A 17,240-nucleotide genomic window follows, 5' to 3' on the forward strand; every position below is an offset into this window, starting at 1 on the left:
GGAATTCAGTGGAAGAGTGTTTGTGTAGCATTCACAGAATCTCAGACAAAATGGTAAGGAGACAGGTAAAGAAGGGAAACTTACTAGACGACTGAAGAAAATTACTTGCTCTCCCTAGCAACCACTGTCAGTAATTTCTCATGGCTTCTCCACCATCTGTGATGGAATGTGATAGACCACATCGTGTACAGATAAACATAGCTGCTGTGAGTTCAGCTCCAAAGTTCTCTATGCTGAAACTTCATCATCCCTTTCTACCACCAGCCCTGAGATCTTACTTGTCCCCTGGAGAGGAACCTCTGTCTGGGACAGAAGGAATGACAAGATGGGCCTGATGAAAGGATTTTGTTTTTGTTTCTTTGAGACAGGGTTTCTCTGGGGAGCCTTGGCTGTCCTGGAATTCACTCTCTTAGATCAGGCTGGCCTGGAACTCAGAGATCTGTCTGCCACTGCCTCCAGAGTGCTGGGATTAAAGGCATATGCTACCACCACCCCTGTCTTTTGTTTTTTGGGTCTTGGATGTTTGTTTGATAAAAGGATTTGTTTTCTGGACAAAGAGAAAGAAGTGTGAAGGTGAATCTGGATTATCAACTAGAAGACTTGCCTCTAGGCAGGTCTGTGAGACCATTTCCTCCAAGGGGGTGGGGTGTGGGGGGGAGACAGGGGCTGGGGGGGGGCACACAACCTACCCACAAAAGTGGGTGTCAACTTCCTGCAGCAGCTAGGAAGTAAAGAGATATGAGGAAAGCAATGCTGTATTCAACTTTGCTTCTGTTGTTGTTGTTGTTGTTTTTGATTTTTCGAGACAGGGTTTCTCTGTACTCTGTAGACCAGGCTGGCCTCAAACTCACGGAGATCCGCCTGCCTCTGCCTCCCGAGTGCTGGGATTAAAGGCGTGCGCCACCACCGCTTTGCTCACCTTCTTGTTGTACATAGAGTATACTTTTCCTGTTACTGCTGCCATCCTCAATTAATATAGGAATTTGATCAACCCTCTAACGTGGATGAAAGGCCTGAAGCTCTCCAGAATCCTGTATGTCAGCATCATGTTGGCATTGCTGAAGCATCTAGCTTGCTGTACCCATCAGCTAATTTCTAGACTTCTTTAAGGCTGAAGGTTTCTGTAGAACTTGCCCACAGACTCCTCCCAAGTTAAGGAGAAGCCAGCTTCCAAGCATGCTACTAAGTGTAGAGGAATATTAATTCAGAATGTGGCTGTTCTGGCAAGAGATCACATCCAAAGGTGATCTAGGTCTGTGTGATCCAGCTGGAATACAAACACGCTTTTAATCCAGGAGATAGGGGCAAACACATCCGAGTTCAAGGCCAGCCTGATATAGAGCAAGTATCAGGTAAAGAAAAGCTTAGGTCCAAATGCGGTAGTACATACCTTTAGTCCCAAATGAAGGTAAAGTTAGTTTGTAGAAAGGAAGTACTCATGTTTGAAAAATGATGTCTAATTGAGTGGCAGAAAAGGTGACATTTGTCAAGATTTGACAGACTAGGATACGCCCAACTCTTACAAGAAGAGAGAGGAAAGGGAAGCTACTTAAGAGGCAGTTTTACAGAAAGAGCAGGCAGTTTTTTACCAGGATAGTAATAGAGATGGGTTGCAGAGAGAGAGAACTCAGGTGAAGACGGAATGAACCAGAAAATGAGAAGAAGTCAAGATTAGAGCAGATGCTGAGTTAGTTTGAGGCCACGCAGAGCAGTTCCAGGATGAGAGAGAAGCCAGGTTAAATAAATCAGCTGGGAGAGGAGTTTGAGCCAGAACAGCTGGGTTGAACCAGCCAGCCCAGAGCTGAGAAAGAACAAGTAAGGGTGAGCTTATTAAGCAGTGAGTGTCAGAAGCTAGAACATTCTAGGCCTAGGTTAGATTGTATGGAGGCTAGAAGCTTCCAAGACTAGGCATAGGACAACAGAAGGAGGCAGTAAGCTTCTAAGACAACAGCTGAGCTAGGAGAACAAAAGTTACTTTTACAATCAAGGGCCTGGCTCTCAGAATTTTTGGAAGGAGCCTCACCAGGTTTCCTGTAAAAGAGCCGAAGCAGGTTCAGTCACAGAAGCAGCAGCCCCGGGATGAGTTGCCTAGTACCTATCATGTAGACCAATCTAGTAAATCCTTTTTTTTAAGTTTATAATCATCACTTGAGAGCAATGCTTGACTTTTGAAGAAACTTAGTTGTTTTTCCCCCCCTATTTACATGAAATAAAGTCGTGTTTAAAAGGCCTGATCAATAAGAGGAAATCATGCCAGGTATTGGAAACCCAGCCAACTACTGAGGGCTAGTGAGGTCATGGATCTTGGGGAAGAACATGTAACTCCCATGTTACTAAGCCAACATAATTTTAAAGTGCATTTTAAATAGTTACCCTTATACTCACAGATAAGTATAGGTCTCACCCCTCATCAAAGAAACCTCTCTTTGCAACAGATGGCGATAACAGAGAAGCACAGCCAATCAGGCTGCCGAGAAAAAGTCACTGTATGGTTGCCCAGCCTCAACTGATATTGTCTACAATATCTCACTCTGTAGACCAGACTGACCTCGGAATCACAAGAGATCTGCCTGGTTTTGCCTCCTGAGTGCTTGGATTAAAGGTGTGTACCACCAAGCCCAACTAGAAAAAAAATTTTTTTTCAGAAATGAGTGAAGGAAAGAAAAGCACAAGATAAACAAAAAACAAAAAAAACTTCTTTTTTTTAACAATGAAAATGATTAAAATTTAAGACAAAGAAAAAATAGATCTTTACAAAGCAACAACAACAACAACAAACAGCCATTGCTCTTGGTTACCCACTAGTGTCTGACAGTAAGACCCTATTGCTGAGGACACCACACAGTTTGATCACAGAACATAGAAAAAATTAAGTTGATACTGATCTGGAAGCATCCTTTTTGTTGTTTTTCAAGACAGGATTTCTCTATGTAATAGCCCTGGCTGTCCTGGAACTCTTTGTAGACCAGGCTGGCCTTGAACTTAGTGATCCTCCTGCCTCTGCCTCCTGAGTGCTAGATTAAAGGCTGGATGCCTTATCCTTGCTGGCTAGCTTTCATAGTGCTGGGTTGTGTTTTGCAGATTCCTAGGAGAGAGGAAAAAATTAACAGTCTTACTCAGCTGTGATTCCTACAGACTCCAGTAATCTGTGGCCTGACAGCATGCCCATTGGTTCGAAAGTGACGTGAATGTTACAAGGCAACCAACATCTTCCCAAGTGGACCTAAATCCCACTGTACGTGAGGGAACTCATGTGTAGTAGTGTTATAAATCTAGCCAAGAGCCAGGTGCAGTGGTGCATGCCTGTGACCCCAGCACTCAGGGAGGCAGAGGCAGGTAGATCTCTGTGAGTTCGAGGCCAGCCTGGTCTACAAAGAGAGTCTAGGACAGCCAAGGCTACACAGAGAAACCCTGTCTCGAAAAACCAAAAAAACAAAAAACAAAAACAAACAAACAAAAAAACCAAACAACAACAACAACAACAAAAAACCATAAATAAATGTGGCCAAGAACCTGACATTGAGGAGGTCAGAGGCCCTAGAGGCCCTACTACTGCTATCTTATTAAAGGAACACAGTGTCAACTGCCTTCTAAATACCTGTACCGATAATGCAGCTCTCACTGTTCCTCTGAGACGCTCCTGTGTACAATGGTGGTTATATAGAAAATTACAAGGCCAACGGCCGTGAATGACTGTGGCATGTGTGGCCCTGAACAGCAAATCTATATCTCACCTTCTCACTTAGAAAGGTCAGAGGGCACCTTGCAAGAGAGGGAGGGAGAATGGTTGGAAGAGCCAGAGGCCTGCGACCTCCTCAGAGAACCTGCGGATGCCAGCAGAAAAATAGTACAGAACCAACCTAGTCAGTGCTCCAGAGTAAAGAGGAGCTGTTGGCAGTTGACAATTTTTCAGTGGTGTAGCCCATCGTAGGTTACCCATAGTCCAGCAGATGGCACCCTCTACCCACGTGCGTACCTATGGTAGCAGTAGTTATCCGTGGCGGACTGAGGAGGAAGAGAAAAACATGATATTGGAATGAGGATAGGAGTGGTCCCAGAGTAGTTTAAGGGAGAGTGAAATATGAATATGATTTATAATCATGTGGGCTGGAGAGATGGCTCAGAGGTTTAAGAGCACCATCTGCTCTTCTGAAGGTCCCAAGTTCAATTCCCAGCAACCACATGGTGGCTCACAACCACCTGTAACCAGATCTGGTGCCTTCTTGTGGTGGGCAGGCACACGTGTGGGTAGAATACTGTATAAATAATAAATAAATCTTAAAAAAAAAAAAGATGATTTATAATCATGTATAAAATTACCAAAGAACAATATAAAACAATTTTTATAAAACATAGCAAAAAGTCAAAAGGTGAGAGAAATTAATTAAAACAAGGAATCCCAGAAACTCCTGTGTGGGTGTCTTAGAATCTGCTGAGTGAAGGCATTTGCTTTTAGCTGGAATCCGTTGTGTTCCCTACCATTCAGCCTGGTGCTGTGCACCAGCAGTGCTGAGCTGTGTGTGGAGGGGTGTCTAGTGGATAAGCCATGTGGTATCTCCTACGCGTCTCAGAGGGCAGGTGGAGCAGAGATCTCAGTTCTGCTCAGACAGAAAAGAAAGAAGCCAGCACTCAGGCATCGCAGCAGTTTCACATTCTTCCTGTAAGAAGGAACCAAACTGAATAGGGGTCAAGTAAAGTTTAAATTCCCAAGACCTCCCCGGGTAACTGCATCCTGGTTGGAAAGTTGAGACAGGAATGCTAGGCAAGCGCCCCATCGCAATCCAATAACCCAAGGGATGGGAACCAGGTAAGCGTACCACAAAGACATGCTCCTAAGTGATGTGTCCCAGCCTGCGGGAGGCTGGGACAAATCGAACCAGGGTTCACCTGAAAGAGGGAGTGGGCATTGAAAGTGGGGGACAGAGACAGGAGAGATTTTGAGTCCCCTGGAAATTTCTGATCACAACTCTCTTTAATGCAGATGAGTAAGACTTTCTACTGCAAGGTCAATAGGATCAATTCTAATCCCTCTCTCCCCAGCCCCCAGGCAAGAATACAATGGCCTGAGTAGCTCCCTGTAAGAACTTCCTATTTCTCTGAGTAGCTGAATTTCCTTGATCTTCTGGGTGATTCTCAGTAGGGACTTCCTTACTTCTTTCAAAGGTAAATAGTCCAAAGATAGCCTAGAACACAAGACCTCCTCCTGCAAAGGTCAGCAACTAAAAGGTCACAGCGTGCAGCCTAAGCACGAGATTCCTAACATGGCAGAATTTGGCATGGCTCCCCACACCTAAGGAAACCCGCTGTGCCTAAATCCTGATTGGTAGGAAAATGGGCTGTCACTTGGTACAGACGTTTGTGGATTTCCAGCTTTAAAATGCTGTACCATTATGGCTCTAGGTCACAGTTCAGCTCCCAAGTCTGTTCTATGGCCCTGATCAAACAGTAGAGCTCTGAGTACAATGCAGTCTTGTCGTCCGCTTGTAACTGCTAAGATGAACATTCAAAGACGCAGCCAGCTCCCAAGTCTGTGCCATTTCCCCCGCTGCTCAGTCTTTGCTGCCTATTTCAAATAAAGGTCTTCCTCTGCTGGACTCTTGTGACTGTTTGGGTTGTTTTGGATATTCAGACCCCAAAATACCCAGCTGTCAAATGTCCCGTGGGAGGGAGGATGCTGCAGAAATCAAGTGATCCACTGTGCTTGGGGTCAGAGCTTTCAACGAGCAATTTGCTGACCACTGGTGTAGGCTTATAATTCTCTGTTACCCTCATATTACCAGGTTTATTCCTTGGTTTTTTTAAAGAGTAGAATTATTGCACCTTCACAGCCCAAATTCTCTGTCTAAATTTCTTGGTATTCCTGTAGCATACTTTTTTTCTTTTTTCTTTTTTTCTTTTTCTTTTTCTTTCCGAGACACGGTTTCTCTGTGTAGCCTTGGCCATCCTGGACTCACTTTATAGACCAGGCTGGCCTCGAACTCACAGCGATCTGCCTGCCTCTGCCTCCCGAGTGCTGGGATTAAAGGCATGCGCCACCACGCCCGGCCCCGTAGCGTACTTTTTATATCTATTTTATTTGGGTTTCTTATGCCTCTACCTCTCTTCCAACCCCGCAACACTAGGTAGGGAAGAAAGAAGGTTAGAAGGGACAGGGGACGTAGGCCTCTTTACTATTTCCGGGTCGTAGGGTTCTTTGGGGCAACACCAGTCTCAGTCATCAGGATATCTACCAGGCCACATAAACAACAAACAGCAAACACAGCATCAGGATGAACATCAGCAGCCTTCTTCCCCAGGGCGTCTCCTCGAAGCTTTCTCTTAAAGTGTCATCTTCTCTCTCCCAGCTCTGGTATTTATACCCTCCTGGAGTCCTCAGAGTTTGACGATCTTAGCTGCCAACGACCACACCTCTCTCTCTCTCTGAGCCTGCAGGAGACGTTTATCATCTGTGGATAAATGAAAAGCAGCTCCATATCCCACACTTGGCATTAAAAATATAACATTAACTGTTTTTTTTAAACTGTTTGTTTATTTATTTATTTATTTATTTATTTATTTATTTATTATCTATACAGTGCTCTGCCTGCATGTACACCTACAGGCCAGAGGAGGGCATTAGATCACATTCTAGATGGTTGTGAGCCACCATGTGGTTGCTTGTAATAGAACTCATGACCTTTGGAAGAATAGTCAGCACTCTTAACCTCTGAGCCATCTCTCCAGCCCCCCCCCCCTTTTTTTTTTTTAAGAAACCAAAACTTATGCTGCATATGCCCTCATCTGGCCATGCTCTTCTCCACGACCGGCTGGTGCCCCTTTCCCACCCAAACACTGGATGGCTCTGGAAGCCCCGCCCCAGCCTCTTCTTTAAAAGAAGATCTGTGCTGGGCGGTGGTGGCGCACACCTGTAATCCCAGCACTCGGGAGGCAGAAGCAGGTGGATCTCTGTGAGTTTGAGGCCAGCCTGATCTACAGAGTGAGTTCCAGGACAGCCAAGGCTACAGAGAAATCCTGTCTCCAAAAAACAAAAAAGGAGGAGGAAGAGAGGAAGAAGAGGAGGAGGAAGGTCTGTGATTTGTTTTTCTTCTCAGCTTCTCGGCCACAGATTCACACAGAGGAAGCGTCTAATCTACCACCTTACTCTGAAAAACCCAACTGTCTTGCTTCATAAACATCCTGAGATCAAGATAATGGACCATGACTGGGGTATAACTCGGTGTTTATACCCAAGCTTGGCACGTTTGTCGGTGTTTAGAGAGTGTGCTTAGCTTGTCTGTGGCCCTGAGACACAGAGGTCAAGAAACACAAGGACTCCACAAGTGGGAAAAGTTGACTTTGAAGTGTAGAACAGAATTTGTCCTTCAAGGGTCCATTCAAGTAACCTGATGTACCAAGAGTCCAGCTGTCTCCACAGAAGGAAGGTGGGACTGAGTCCTCATAACCCAAAGCTGTGCCTTGGGGAGAGGGTGGGGAGCTAAAAGGCAGAGAGGGCAATTAAGCTGGTGGAAAGTATCTACCAGATTGTGTGCCTTATCCCAACCTGGACTTTCTTTTTTCTTTTTTCTTCTTTTTTTTTTTTTTTTTTTTTGGTTTTTCGAGACAGGGTTTCTCTGTGTAGCCTTGGCCATCCTGGACTCACTTTGTAGACCAGGCTGGCCTCGAACTCACATCGATCCGACTGCCTCTGCCTCCCGAGTGCTGGGATTAAAGGCATGCGCCACCACGCCCGGCTTGGACTTTCTGCTTATAGCCACTTAGTTTCCAAATTGTTCACATATATGACTATGTTATATTGAATACTAACTAGCAAAATGCAGACCAACAAAAAACTTTAAAATGGAAAATGAGGACTTAGCCACTCATGACTGACAAAGACAGTTCATTTTAAAAAAAGATTGGTTTATTTAAGTATACAGTGTCTTACCTTCATGTACACCTGCATTCCAGAAGAGGGCACCAGATCTCTTTATAGGAAGTGGTGAGCCACCATATGGTTGCTGGGAATTGACCTTTGGAAGAGCTGCCAATGCTATTAACCTCTGAGTCATCTCTCTAGCCCTAGAATTCCATTTTTAAAAATGCATATGTATGTGGTTAAATAGAACAAAAATTAAGAGAATAATGATAAACACTAAAGTAAGAATATGGTAAAAAAAAAAAAAAGATGGTGTGAGATCAAAGAATTCTAAGACACTGGCAGTATGCAATTACATAATATTAAGAATAAAAATTGGGGGCTTGGAGAGATGGCTCAGAGGTTAATAGCATTGGCAGCTCTTCCAAAGGTCCTGAGTTCAATTCCCAGCAACACATGGTCTCTTATAACCATCTATATGAGATCTGGTGCCCTCCTCTGGTGTACATACAGGCAGGACACCGTATACATAATAAATAAATCTTTTTAAAAAGAATAAAAATTGGATGCTAATTTTATTTTTGTGTGTGTGTGTGTGTGTGTGTGTGTGTGTGTGTGTGTGTGTGTGTGTTTTAAGTGGGGCAGTTAAGAGCACTTTCTGTTCTTCTAGAGTACATGAATTCATACCCCAGCCCCCACGTCAGGCAGGTCGCAATTGCTTGTAACTCTTACCTCTAGGTATATACACACCCTTATACACAAAATCTTTTAAACAAACCATATATATTTTATATAAGATTGTAATAAACATACAATAAACTTCATTATTTACAAAGAAAAGATGTCTATTTAGTCTCTCTCTCTCTCTCTCTCTCTCTCTCTCTCTCTCTCTCTCTCTCGTATTTGAGACAGGGTTTCTCTGTGTAGCTTTGGCTGTTGGGGACGGGCTATATAGCCAATGTTCAGCCATCTTGTCGGAGCCTAGATTCCTATTTCTCCAGCAGTCGGCCATTTACCAGACACCAGCTGACCCTGTCGTGGTTCAGCAGTTAGACTAAAGGTAAGGTTTAGACAGAGCCACCCTGTTGTAGTTTAATAGTTAGATTAGATAAAGATAGCAAAATATTCAGTGTGGCAGGATATTGTGACCTGCTTGGAATTCCTCGCATCTTGAGATAGCCTGCAGCTGGGTTGTCATAGCAATATGCTTCCCTGCCCTCTGCCTTATAAAAACTCTGTGAAATTTCTCAATAAATGGGGTTTTGATCAGAATGCAGACTTGCCCCCTTCTTCGTGACTTGTGTTCTGTCCCTATACAGGAAAATTCTTCTCCTGAGCATTAGTTGAACCCTTCTGGCCGGGGCACTTGGCTGTCCTGAAATTCATTCCCAGGGCAGGTTGGCCTCATAAAGATCCACCTGCCTTTGCCTCCTCCTCCTCCTCCTCCTCCTCCTCCTCCTCCTCCTCCTCCTCCTCCTTCTTCTTCTTCTTCTTCTTCTTCTTCTTCTTCCTCTTCTTCTTTTCTTTTTCTTTCAAGACAAGGTCTCCCTGTGTAGCCTTGGCTGTCCTGGACTCACTTTGTAGATGAGGCTGGCCTCTAACTCACAGCGATCTGCCTGCCCCTGCCTCCTGAGCGCAGGATTAAAGGTGTGCGCCACCACGCCTGCCCCCCTTCTTCTTGTTTTTATTTTTTAAAAGAATTTTGTTTATTATATATATAGTGTTCTGCCTGCCTGCAGGCCAGAAGAGGGCCTTAGATCACATTGTTGATGGTTGTGAGCCACCATGTGGTTGTTGGGAATTGAACTCAGGATCTCTGGAAGAGCAGTCAGTGCCATCTCTCCAGCCCACTGCCACTGCCTTTTAAGTGCTGAGATTAAAGACGTGTGCCACCATTGCCTGGCCCATTACCTTCTCTTGTTCCCCCTCTGTCAGACATGAGGACAAATCATAGAGGCTTTGCTTGACAAAGTCTCGGAGACCTCTGATTATCCAGCATGATCTCTAGACATCCAGAGCAGCGGTTGAGGCTTTGCTTGACAAAATTTCAAAGATCTCTGGCTGATCACCACTGCCCTTAAATATTACATATAGTCCAGATGTAAAAACTACCTTAAAATCTGCCTTTTCTCCTAAAACTCTCTATTTCTCACTTTGACAATGAGCTCTAATGAAATTTACACAGGGAGAGCTTTCCCCCACAAAGAATGTTGAAAGAAGGCATCCGGCCAAAGGCTCGAGACAATGATGGAGTTTTTTGTTCTGACTGTGAGCACCCAAGCAGAAACTGCAGGAGAGGAAGTTAGGACCTTGATACACCTTCTTATAGATCTCTTCTTGCCCTATCACAATTCTTCTTCTCCTGTCATGCCCTACAAATACCCTGCATGTGAGATGCAGTCTCTCTCTATCCATCTTCCTGAAAAAGTCATGCTTTCACGCTTTGCTAGCTTAAAATTAAAACTCAAATATAAAATTCATATTACATTTCAAGGATTCTGTTATAAAGTGGCTATAAACCCTGCGGTGGTGGTGTACACTTTTAATCTGGCACTTGGAAAGCAGAGGCAGGCAGATCTTTTTATATAAGTTCAAGGCCAGCCTGCTCTACAGAGCAAGTTCCAGGACAGCCAGGGCTATACAGAGAAAACATGTCTTTAAAAAAAAAAAAAACAAAAGAGCCAGGTGTGATGGCTCATGCTTTAATCCTTGCACTCAGCAGGTAGAGCCAGATGGATCTATGAGTTCGAGGCCAGCCTTGAACTACAGAGTTCCAGGACAGCTAAAAGCTATACAGAGAAACTCTGTCTTGAACAACAAAACAACAAAACGAAACGAAATAAATAAAGTGATTATAAAGCTAAAAAAAAAAAAAAAAAAAAACCACACACCCTAATTTGTGTTGTGGAATTTAATTATAAGCACATAAAATATTTAATTTATGAAATTAACATACTAGAAGTGAAAATTATATGTGTTCATAGGGAAGGCATTTTTAAAAGTCCAGTGCTTCTTTATATTTCCTAAGAGCTTTTTGCAGACTAGTTATGAAAAAGACTATAATAGTATGTTAAGAGCCTTCTTTTCTGGAGAAATTATTGACACACCGCTGGGCAGTGGTGGTGCATGCCTTTAATCCCAACACTCAGGAGGCAGAGGCAGGTGAATCTCTGTGAGTTTGAGGCCAGCCTGGTCTACAAAGCGAGTCCAGGATAGCCAAGGCTACACAGAGAAACCCTGTCTCAAAAAACCAATAAATAAATAAATGAATAAAACTAAGAATAGATTAAGGAAGAACTGTAACATCTCTCAAATTTAAAAACAAAAAAAAACAAAAAAAAAAAATTGGGCTGGGCATGGTGGCACATACCTTTAATCCCAGCATTCCAGAGGCAAAGGCAGGAAGATTGCTGTGAGTTCAAGGCCAGCCTGGTCTACAGAGTGAGTCTCTGATAGCCAAGGCTACACAGAGAAACCCTGTCTCAAAAAACCTAAATAAATAAATTAATAAATATTATAGGTACTGGATAAAACTATAACAAAGATGTGTAATAAGAGAGAGAAAAGAAGCCGGGCGTGGTGGCGCACGCCTTTAATCCCAGCACTCGGGAGGCAGAGGCAGGCGGATTGCTGTGAGTTCGAGGCCAGCCTGGTCTACAAAGTGAGTTCAGGATGGCCAAGGGCTACACAGAGAGACCCTGTCTCGAAAAAAAAAAAAAAAAACAAAAAAAAAAAAAAGAGAGAGAAAAGAGATAAATATGCCACTATTTGTATGATCAAGAGTATAGAAAAAACTTTATCAAAAGATAAACAATTTTAATTAATAAATGAACCTAACAAGATTATTGGTGTAAGGGAAAACTGAATATTCTTCTGCACAAAAATATTATCAACTAGAAAAATAATAAAACCTTAGGTTCCCTTCAGGATAGACACAGATCTATATAGTATTTATTAATTAACATTAGCTGCATAAAAAACAGAGGAAAAATGTAGCCTATAATAAAAAGAGATGAGGGGCCCGGGTGTCATGGTGCTCCCTTTTAATCTCAGCACTCGGGAGGCAGAGGTAGGTGAATTGTTGTGAGTTCAAGACCGGCTTGTGACAAAGCAAGTCCAGGACAGCCAAGGCTAACAACCAACCAACAAACCAAACAAACAACAACAACAAAAAAGAGATGAGAGTCAATTTGGAACCTTACAGTGCACCTAGACTAGATGAGATAAGGTAATAAAGACAATAATTCATGCTAAAACAAATGTGTAACTTTAACATACCTCCCAAATATTGCAGTTGTGTTTTAAGAAGAAAATATCAGGCAGGTGTGGTGGTGCACTCAGGAGATGGATTGCTCTGAGTTTGAGGCCAGCCTGGTCTACAAAGTGAGTTCAGGACAGCCAGAGCCACATAGAACTACCCTGTCTCAAAAAACCAATTGACAGTTGAAGTTTCTAGTTAATTCAAGTGAAAATACTTTGTATCATTCTAATATCAATTTCATTATCCAAACTAATTTAGATGCTGACTAACAGAAAATAAAAATGGGAAGATTGGGCTTAGGCTGAAAAAATGAATTCCATGTCTTACAAAAAAAACAAAAAACAAAACAAAACAAAAAAAACACCTGGAAAATATAACATTAGACTAGTCAAAAAATAAATATAAATATAAAATATAAAAAATATTTAGATATGAGAGAAGAAGTAGAACATAGGTTATGTGATCAAAGAGGTATTGACAAGAAAGTTCTGCTGTTTAACCTGAACAATAAGGAGTATCTGTCCATCTTTTTTATTTTTATGACACACGCTCATCACGTAGCCCTGACGTATAGACTAAGCTGGCTTCAGGCTTGCAGAGATGTGCCTGCCTCTGCCTCCTAAGTGCTGGGATCAAAGGCCTATGCCACTACACCCAAACTTTTTATCCTTATTTTTTTTTAAGAAATCAGGCATACATTTTAATAAAACTTTTAAATAGTAAGTTTTAGTATTCCCAGTACTTGGGAGGCAGAGGCAGATGGATCTCTGTGAGTTCGAGGCCAGCCTGGTCTACAAAGTGAGTACAGGACAGCCAAGGCTTCACAGAGAGACTGTGTCTCGAAAACCCAGAAAAGAAGAAGAAGAAGAAGAAGAAGAAGAAGAAGAAGAAGAAGAAGAAGAAGAAGAAGAAGAAGAAGAAGAAGAAGAAGAAGAAGAAGAAGAAGAAGTTGTTTTAGTATTTAAAAAGAAAACAAACAACAAATCAGTTTGATTTTATAACAGGCATTTATAATATCTAATTTATGCCACTAAGTGACTGGAAGTGAAAACCTGTAGGTGTTTGAAGGGCCTCCAGCTTGGAGGCCCAATACTGATTACAAGCTGCTACTTAATCAAATTTTAAATCAGTTTTCACAGCCGTATTCGCCACATTTTACATGAGTATGAATGTGACTATCGCTGCAGACAGCACAGAGTGTGGAATATTTCCATTATTGCATAATATTTTGCCATGTGTCACTGATTTAAATCCTGTAGGGTCTGTATTTTGCACCCCTGTAGTATGCTGTGGGGTTTGTTGTTGCTGCTGCTGTTGTTTTTTGTTTTTGAGACAGGGTTTCTCTGTGTAGCCTTGGCTGCCCTGGAACTCACTCTGTAAACCAGGCTGGCCTCGAACTTTCAGAGCTCCGCCTGCCTCTGCTTCCCAAGTGCTGGGACTAAAGGCGTGCGCCACCACTGCCTGAGTTTATCATTTTTTCTTTTTCTTTTTTCATTTTTTCTTTTTTTTGTTTTTTTTTTTTTTTGTTTTTTGAGACAGGGTCTCTCTGTGTAGCCTTGGCTGTCCTGGACTCACTTTGTAGACCAGGCTGGCCTCAGAACTCACAGCGATTCGCCTGCCTCTGCCTCCCAAGTGCTGGGATTAAAGGCGTGCGCCACCACACCCGGTCATTTTTTCCCACTTAGAACTCCTCAAGATTATTACGAATTAATGCCAAAATCTGAGGCCTCCGCAAAGACAAGGACCGTGTCTGTGCAACACAAGAGAAATGAGTACATTTCCCATGATGGATACTAAATAACGATAAACACTATATTTCCATTCCTTACAGTTGGGGCTTCAGAGTACAAATATACTCTGTGAGTTTATGTGAAGGCAAATGCTTCGCAGTCAAGTTTCAGGCCACCAAAAAAAAAAAAAAAAAAAAAAAAAAAAAAAAAAAAAAAAAGAAAGAAAGAAAGAAAGAAAGAAAAAAAGGTTTCTGTCCATTTCCTAAGTATCTCTCTTGGCTTCCTGAATAAAGGGTGAGAGAAATACCAGCTAATGTGAGTTTGGGAACCTAGCACTCTGGAATTAAAAACTGACAGTGACCAAAATATTGGCCGGAGGTAATTGAGTTAAGGACAATTTTTTTTTCCTTGTGTTGTTTTACAAACTCATGTCAATAAAAGCATTTGGGTGTGCATTGTGACAAGAGACATGGGATTTATTTCAGAATTTTTTGTTGTTGTTGTCTTAAATTACTTATCAATGTGTGGGAGTGTATGTCGTATGCGCACATGAGCAGGTACAAGCGCTGGCAGGGGCCAGGGGCACTGGGTCCTCCTGGAGTTGGGTGGTTGCGAACCACTGATGGAGTCTTGGGAACCGAGCTCGAGTCATTTGAGGGAGCAGTACGCACGGTTAACTTCTGAGCCAGCTCTCCAGCCCTGAGACACAGTTTTAACAAGCAAGCAGCACTGCTCATTTGATTCATGATCGTTAAAGTTTTATTTTGTATTTAAGGAGAAAAGTGGAAATGAGAGATTTTATTCTTTCATGGGTTCTGCATTAATGTGCTTTAGAAAGAAGAACACATTGGGCTGGAATCATTGAAAGAGACCTTAAAGGAGCCAAAGTGGAATTTAAAAAAAAAAAAAAATCTCCAGGTTTTCGTTACACTAGAAGTATTAGCACTTGGTGAGCTTCATGGAGCTTGAACCCGTAGCAGCATGCAGTGTCGTCGCCCCGCACGGTCTAGAGCAAACCAGCATTTACTGAGATTTAGTCTTAACTAAGACATCCACATCGGCTTTGTCTCCCTCGCCAAGACTTTTAGGACTGCCGTCCACCGGGGCGTTTTCCTCCTTCTTGCTGGGCCTCTGGTAACTGCCTTCCCTGGCAGCCATTTGAACTCCGAGACTGACAAAACTGTGTACATCCTTTCTTTTTTTTTTTTTTTTTTTTTTGGTTTTTCGAGACAGGGTTTCTCTGTGTAGCCTTGGCCCATCCTGGACGCACTTTGTAGACCAGACTGGTCTCGAACTCACAGTGATCCGCCTGCCTCTGCCTCCCGAGTGCTGGGATTAAAGGCGTGCGCCACCACGCCCGGCTTAAAACTGTGTACATCCTGCAGCTTCTTCCTCAGCCATTGCATCCTCTCCACGGAGGCCAGGTGCTTGCCCAGGCTGTGCATGAGCTGGATCTCACTGACAGCTCTCTTCCTGGAGAGGACGGAAACACGGGACCACTCCATTAGCTCCCCGTGCCCACAGCATCAAAGCCCCACTGCATGCAAAGCCTCCAGTCCAAGCTCCCCAGGGCAGGCGCGCTGCAGCACTTACTTGACAGGTTTCCCGTCTGTGTGGGTTAGAAGACAAACTGCCAGCGTGATGATCATCACTTTAGCCATGGCTTTTGCAGACGTCATCGTTCCTAAAAGGGGGAAGCGACACTGAGATATTTTCTAAAGACTGTCCGTGTTCTAAAGTATGTAAGTACAGTACCATTAGTTCTTACTCATAACTGCCTCAGCAAGCAGTCTTTAGCTGAGGTCGCCGCCATGAGCGGAGCTATCTTTCATGAGTTTTTGGAGTTAGCTTCTTTATATAAGAGATATTTTAGTAATGTAACGTGGACACATCACATAGCTTAGAGAAGGTGGATGCATGACTTTTTGAGGTAGCTTTCCCAGATTTCTTGTACACATTTTAACATGTGATACTTAAAACACACGCTTAATGAAGAGCAATTTTGATGGTTTCTTCCCATATCTATATTGGCTATAACTACACACTTATATTAGGCCTGAAATTCACCAACCTCCTAATTAGGTAAACAATCCCTACTTAGCAAACACTATTTCCATGACTAAGCTTGTTTTCAGATGCTAGCACGACAGCCAGAAATACCAAATTTGTAGGATTTTATTTTTAGCTTCAACTTAACAGTTATAGTTTAGTATAACTTCTAGTTCTTTCTTATTGCTCATATATTAATATGCATATTGGCTTAAGCTGCACGTCCATGGCTGCGGACATTATTATAGTAGCCCTTGAAAAAATACTCACTATTCTACTTTTTAAGTGACACACAATCAGAATTATCTTTCTCCTTTTTTGAGGGGTGCGTTTTGAGACAGGGTCTCTGTGTAGCCTTGGCTGTCCTGGACTCGCTTTGTAGACCAGGATGGCCGCAAACACACAGCAATCTGCCTGCCTCTGCGCCCCGAGTGCTGGGATTAAAGGCGTGCGCCACCACGCCCAGCATGTTTCTCTTTTAAGAGGAATCAGCACCCTTAAGCGTAGCATAGGAGACCTTACAGCCTGCACCATTTCTCTTCGCTGTGCACTCACTGCAAAGCTATAGGTGGAGTAGCAAAGCCTTGGGCACTATGTCAGTCCCAAGCACGGCAGCTGGTGGACAGGAGCATCTAGTCCTAGCGTAGTCCTGGTGACCTAGTGACATCCTTGCTTTATCTCCTTGTTCTTTTGAGGAAGATAAACTTCTTTTTTTTTTTTTTTTTTTTTTGGTTTTTTTGAGACAGGGTTTCTCTGTGTAGCTTTGGCCGTCCTGGACTCACTTTGTAGACCAGGCTGGCCTCGAACTCACAGTGATCCGCCTGCCTCTGCCTCCCGAGTGCTGGGATTAAAGGCGTGCGCCACCACGCCCGGCTTAAACTTCTTACCTAGGAATGCCACAAGAAGAGCTGAAATGACCAAAACATCCTTAAGATGCACACGAAATTTTTAAAAATTAGAAAATACGGTTCTTTATGTAAAAGAAATGAGTATTCAATGGGGAAAGAAAAACATTTTCAACCGCTGAATGCAGGCTCAGCTCCTTAGAAGCCATATCACTTAGAATCTACCCTGCAGGAAAATAGACATACACCCCATGTGGTAATTTACTGTTGACTTTTTACATCAGAATTATTGTCTCGCCACCAGCCTGCTTTTTATTCCAAATTTCTGATAAGGGTACCACTAAAATGTATCATGCCAATGTTCAGCAAGTTTCTGTACTTTCAGGTGGCTTTAAAAATAAGGCATCTCAAGAAACTTTAATCATAAAAATAGATGATTCATGACTTTCTTGCCATAAATTAATTTTTTTGCTACATTTTATATTTAGCAAAATTCACCT

At 42.8% G+C, this 17,240-nt stretch overlaps 1 protein-coding gene across 1 annotated transcript; it reads right to left on the minus strand.

Annotated features, from left to right (window-relative positions):
- Nucleotides 1-14,869: 14,869 nt before the first annotated feature.
- Pth (parathyroid hormone) lies at nt 14,870-15,525 on the minus strand. The gene is made up of 3 exons (XM_051149249.1): nt 15,440-15,525; nt 15,230-15,319; nt 14,870-15,041 (listed from the first exon to the last, which is right to left on the minus strand). Exons 1-3 carry the CDS (start codon nt 15,523-15,525, stop codon nt 14,870-14,872), a joined length of 348 nt encoding a protein of 115 aa, XP_051005206.1.
- Nucleotides 15,526-17,240: the final 1,715 nt, after the last annotated feature.

The sequence above is a fragment of the Acomys russatus genome, chromosome 7 (assembly GCF_903995435.1).
Source record: "Acomys russatus chromosome 7, mAcoRus1.1, whole genome shotgun sequence".
NCBI classification, from domain to species: domain Eukaryota; kingdom Metazoa; phylum Chordata; class Mammalia; order Rodentia; family Muridae; genus Acomys; species Acomys russatus.

Bases quoted from the DNA above. Each gene is read 5' to 3' on its own strand.
- Pth (XM_051149249.1), bottom strand. From the start codon at position 15,525: ATGACGTCTGCAAAAGCCATGGCTAAAGTGATGATCATCACGCTGGCA. The intron at 15,320-15,439 runs GTAAGTGCTGCA...CGTCCTCTCCAG, and splicing joins ACAGACGGGAAACCTGTCAA to GAAGAGAGCTGTCAGTGAGA. The intron at 15,042-15,229 runs GCAGGATGTACA...AAAAAAAAAAAG, and splicing joins CAATGGCTGAGGAAGAAGCT to AAAGGATGTACACAGTTTTG.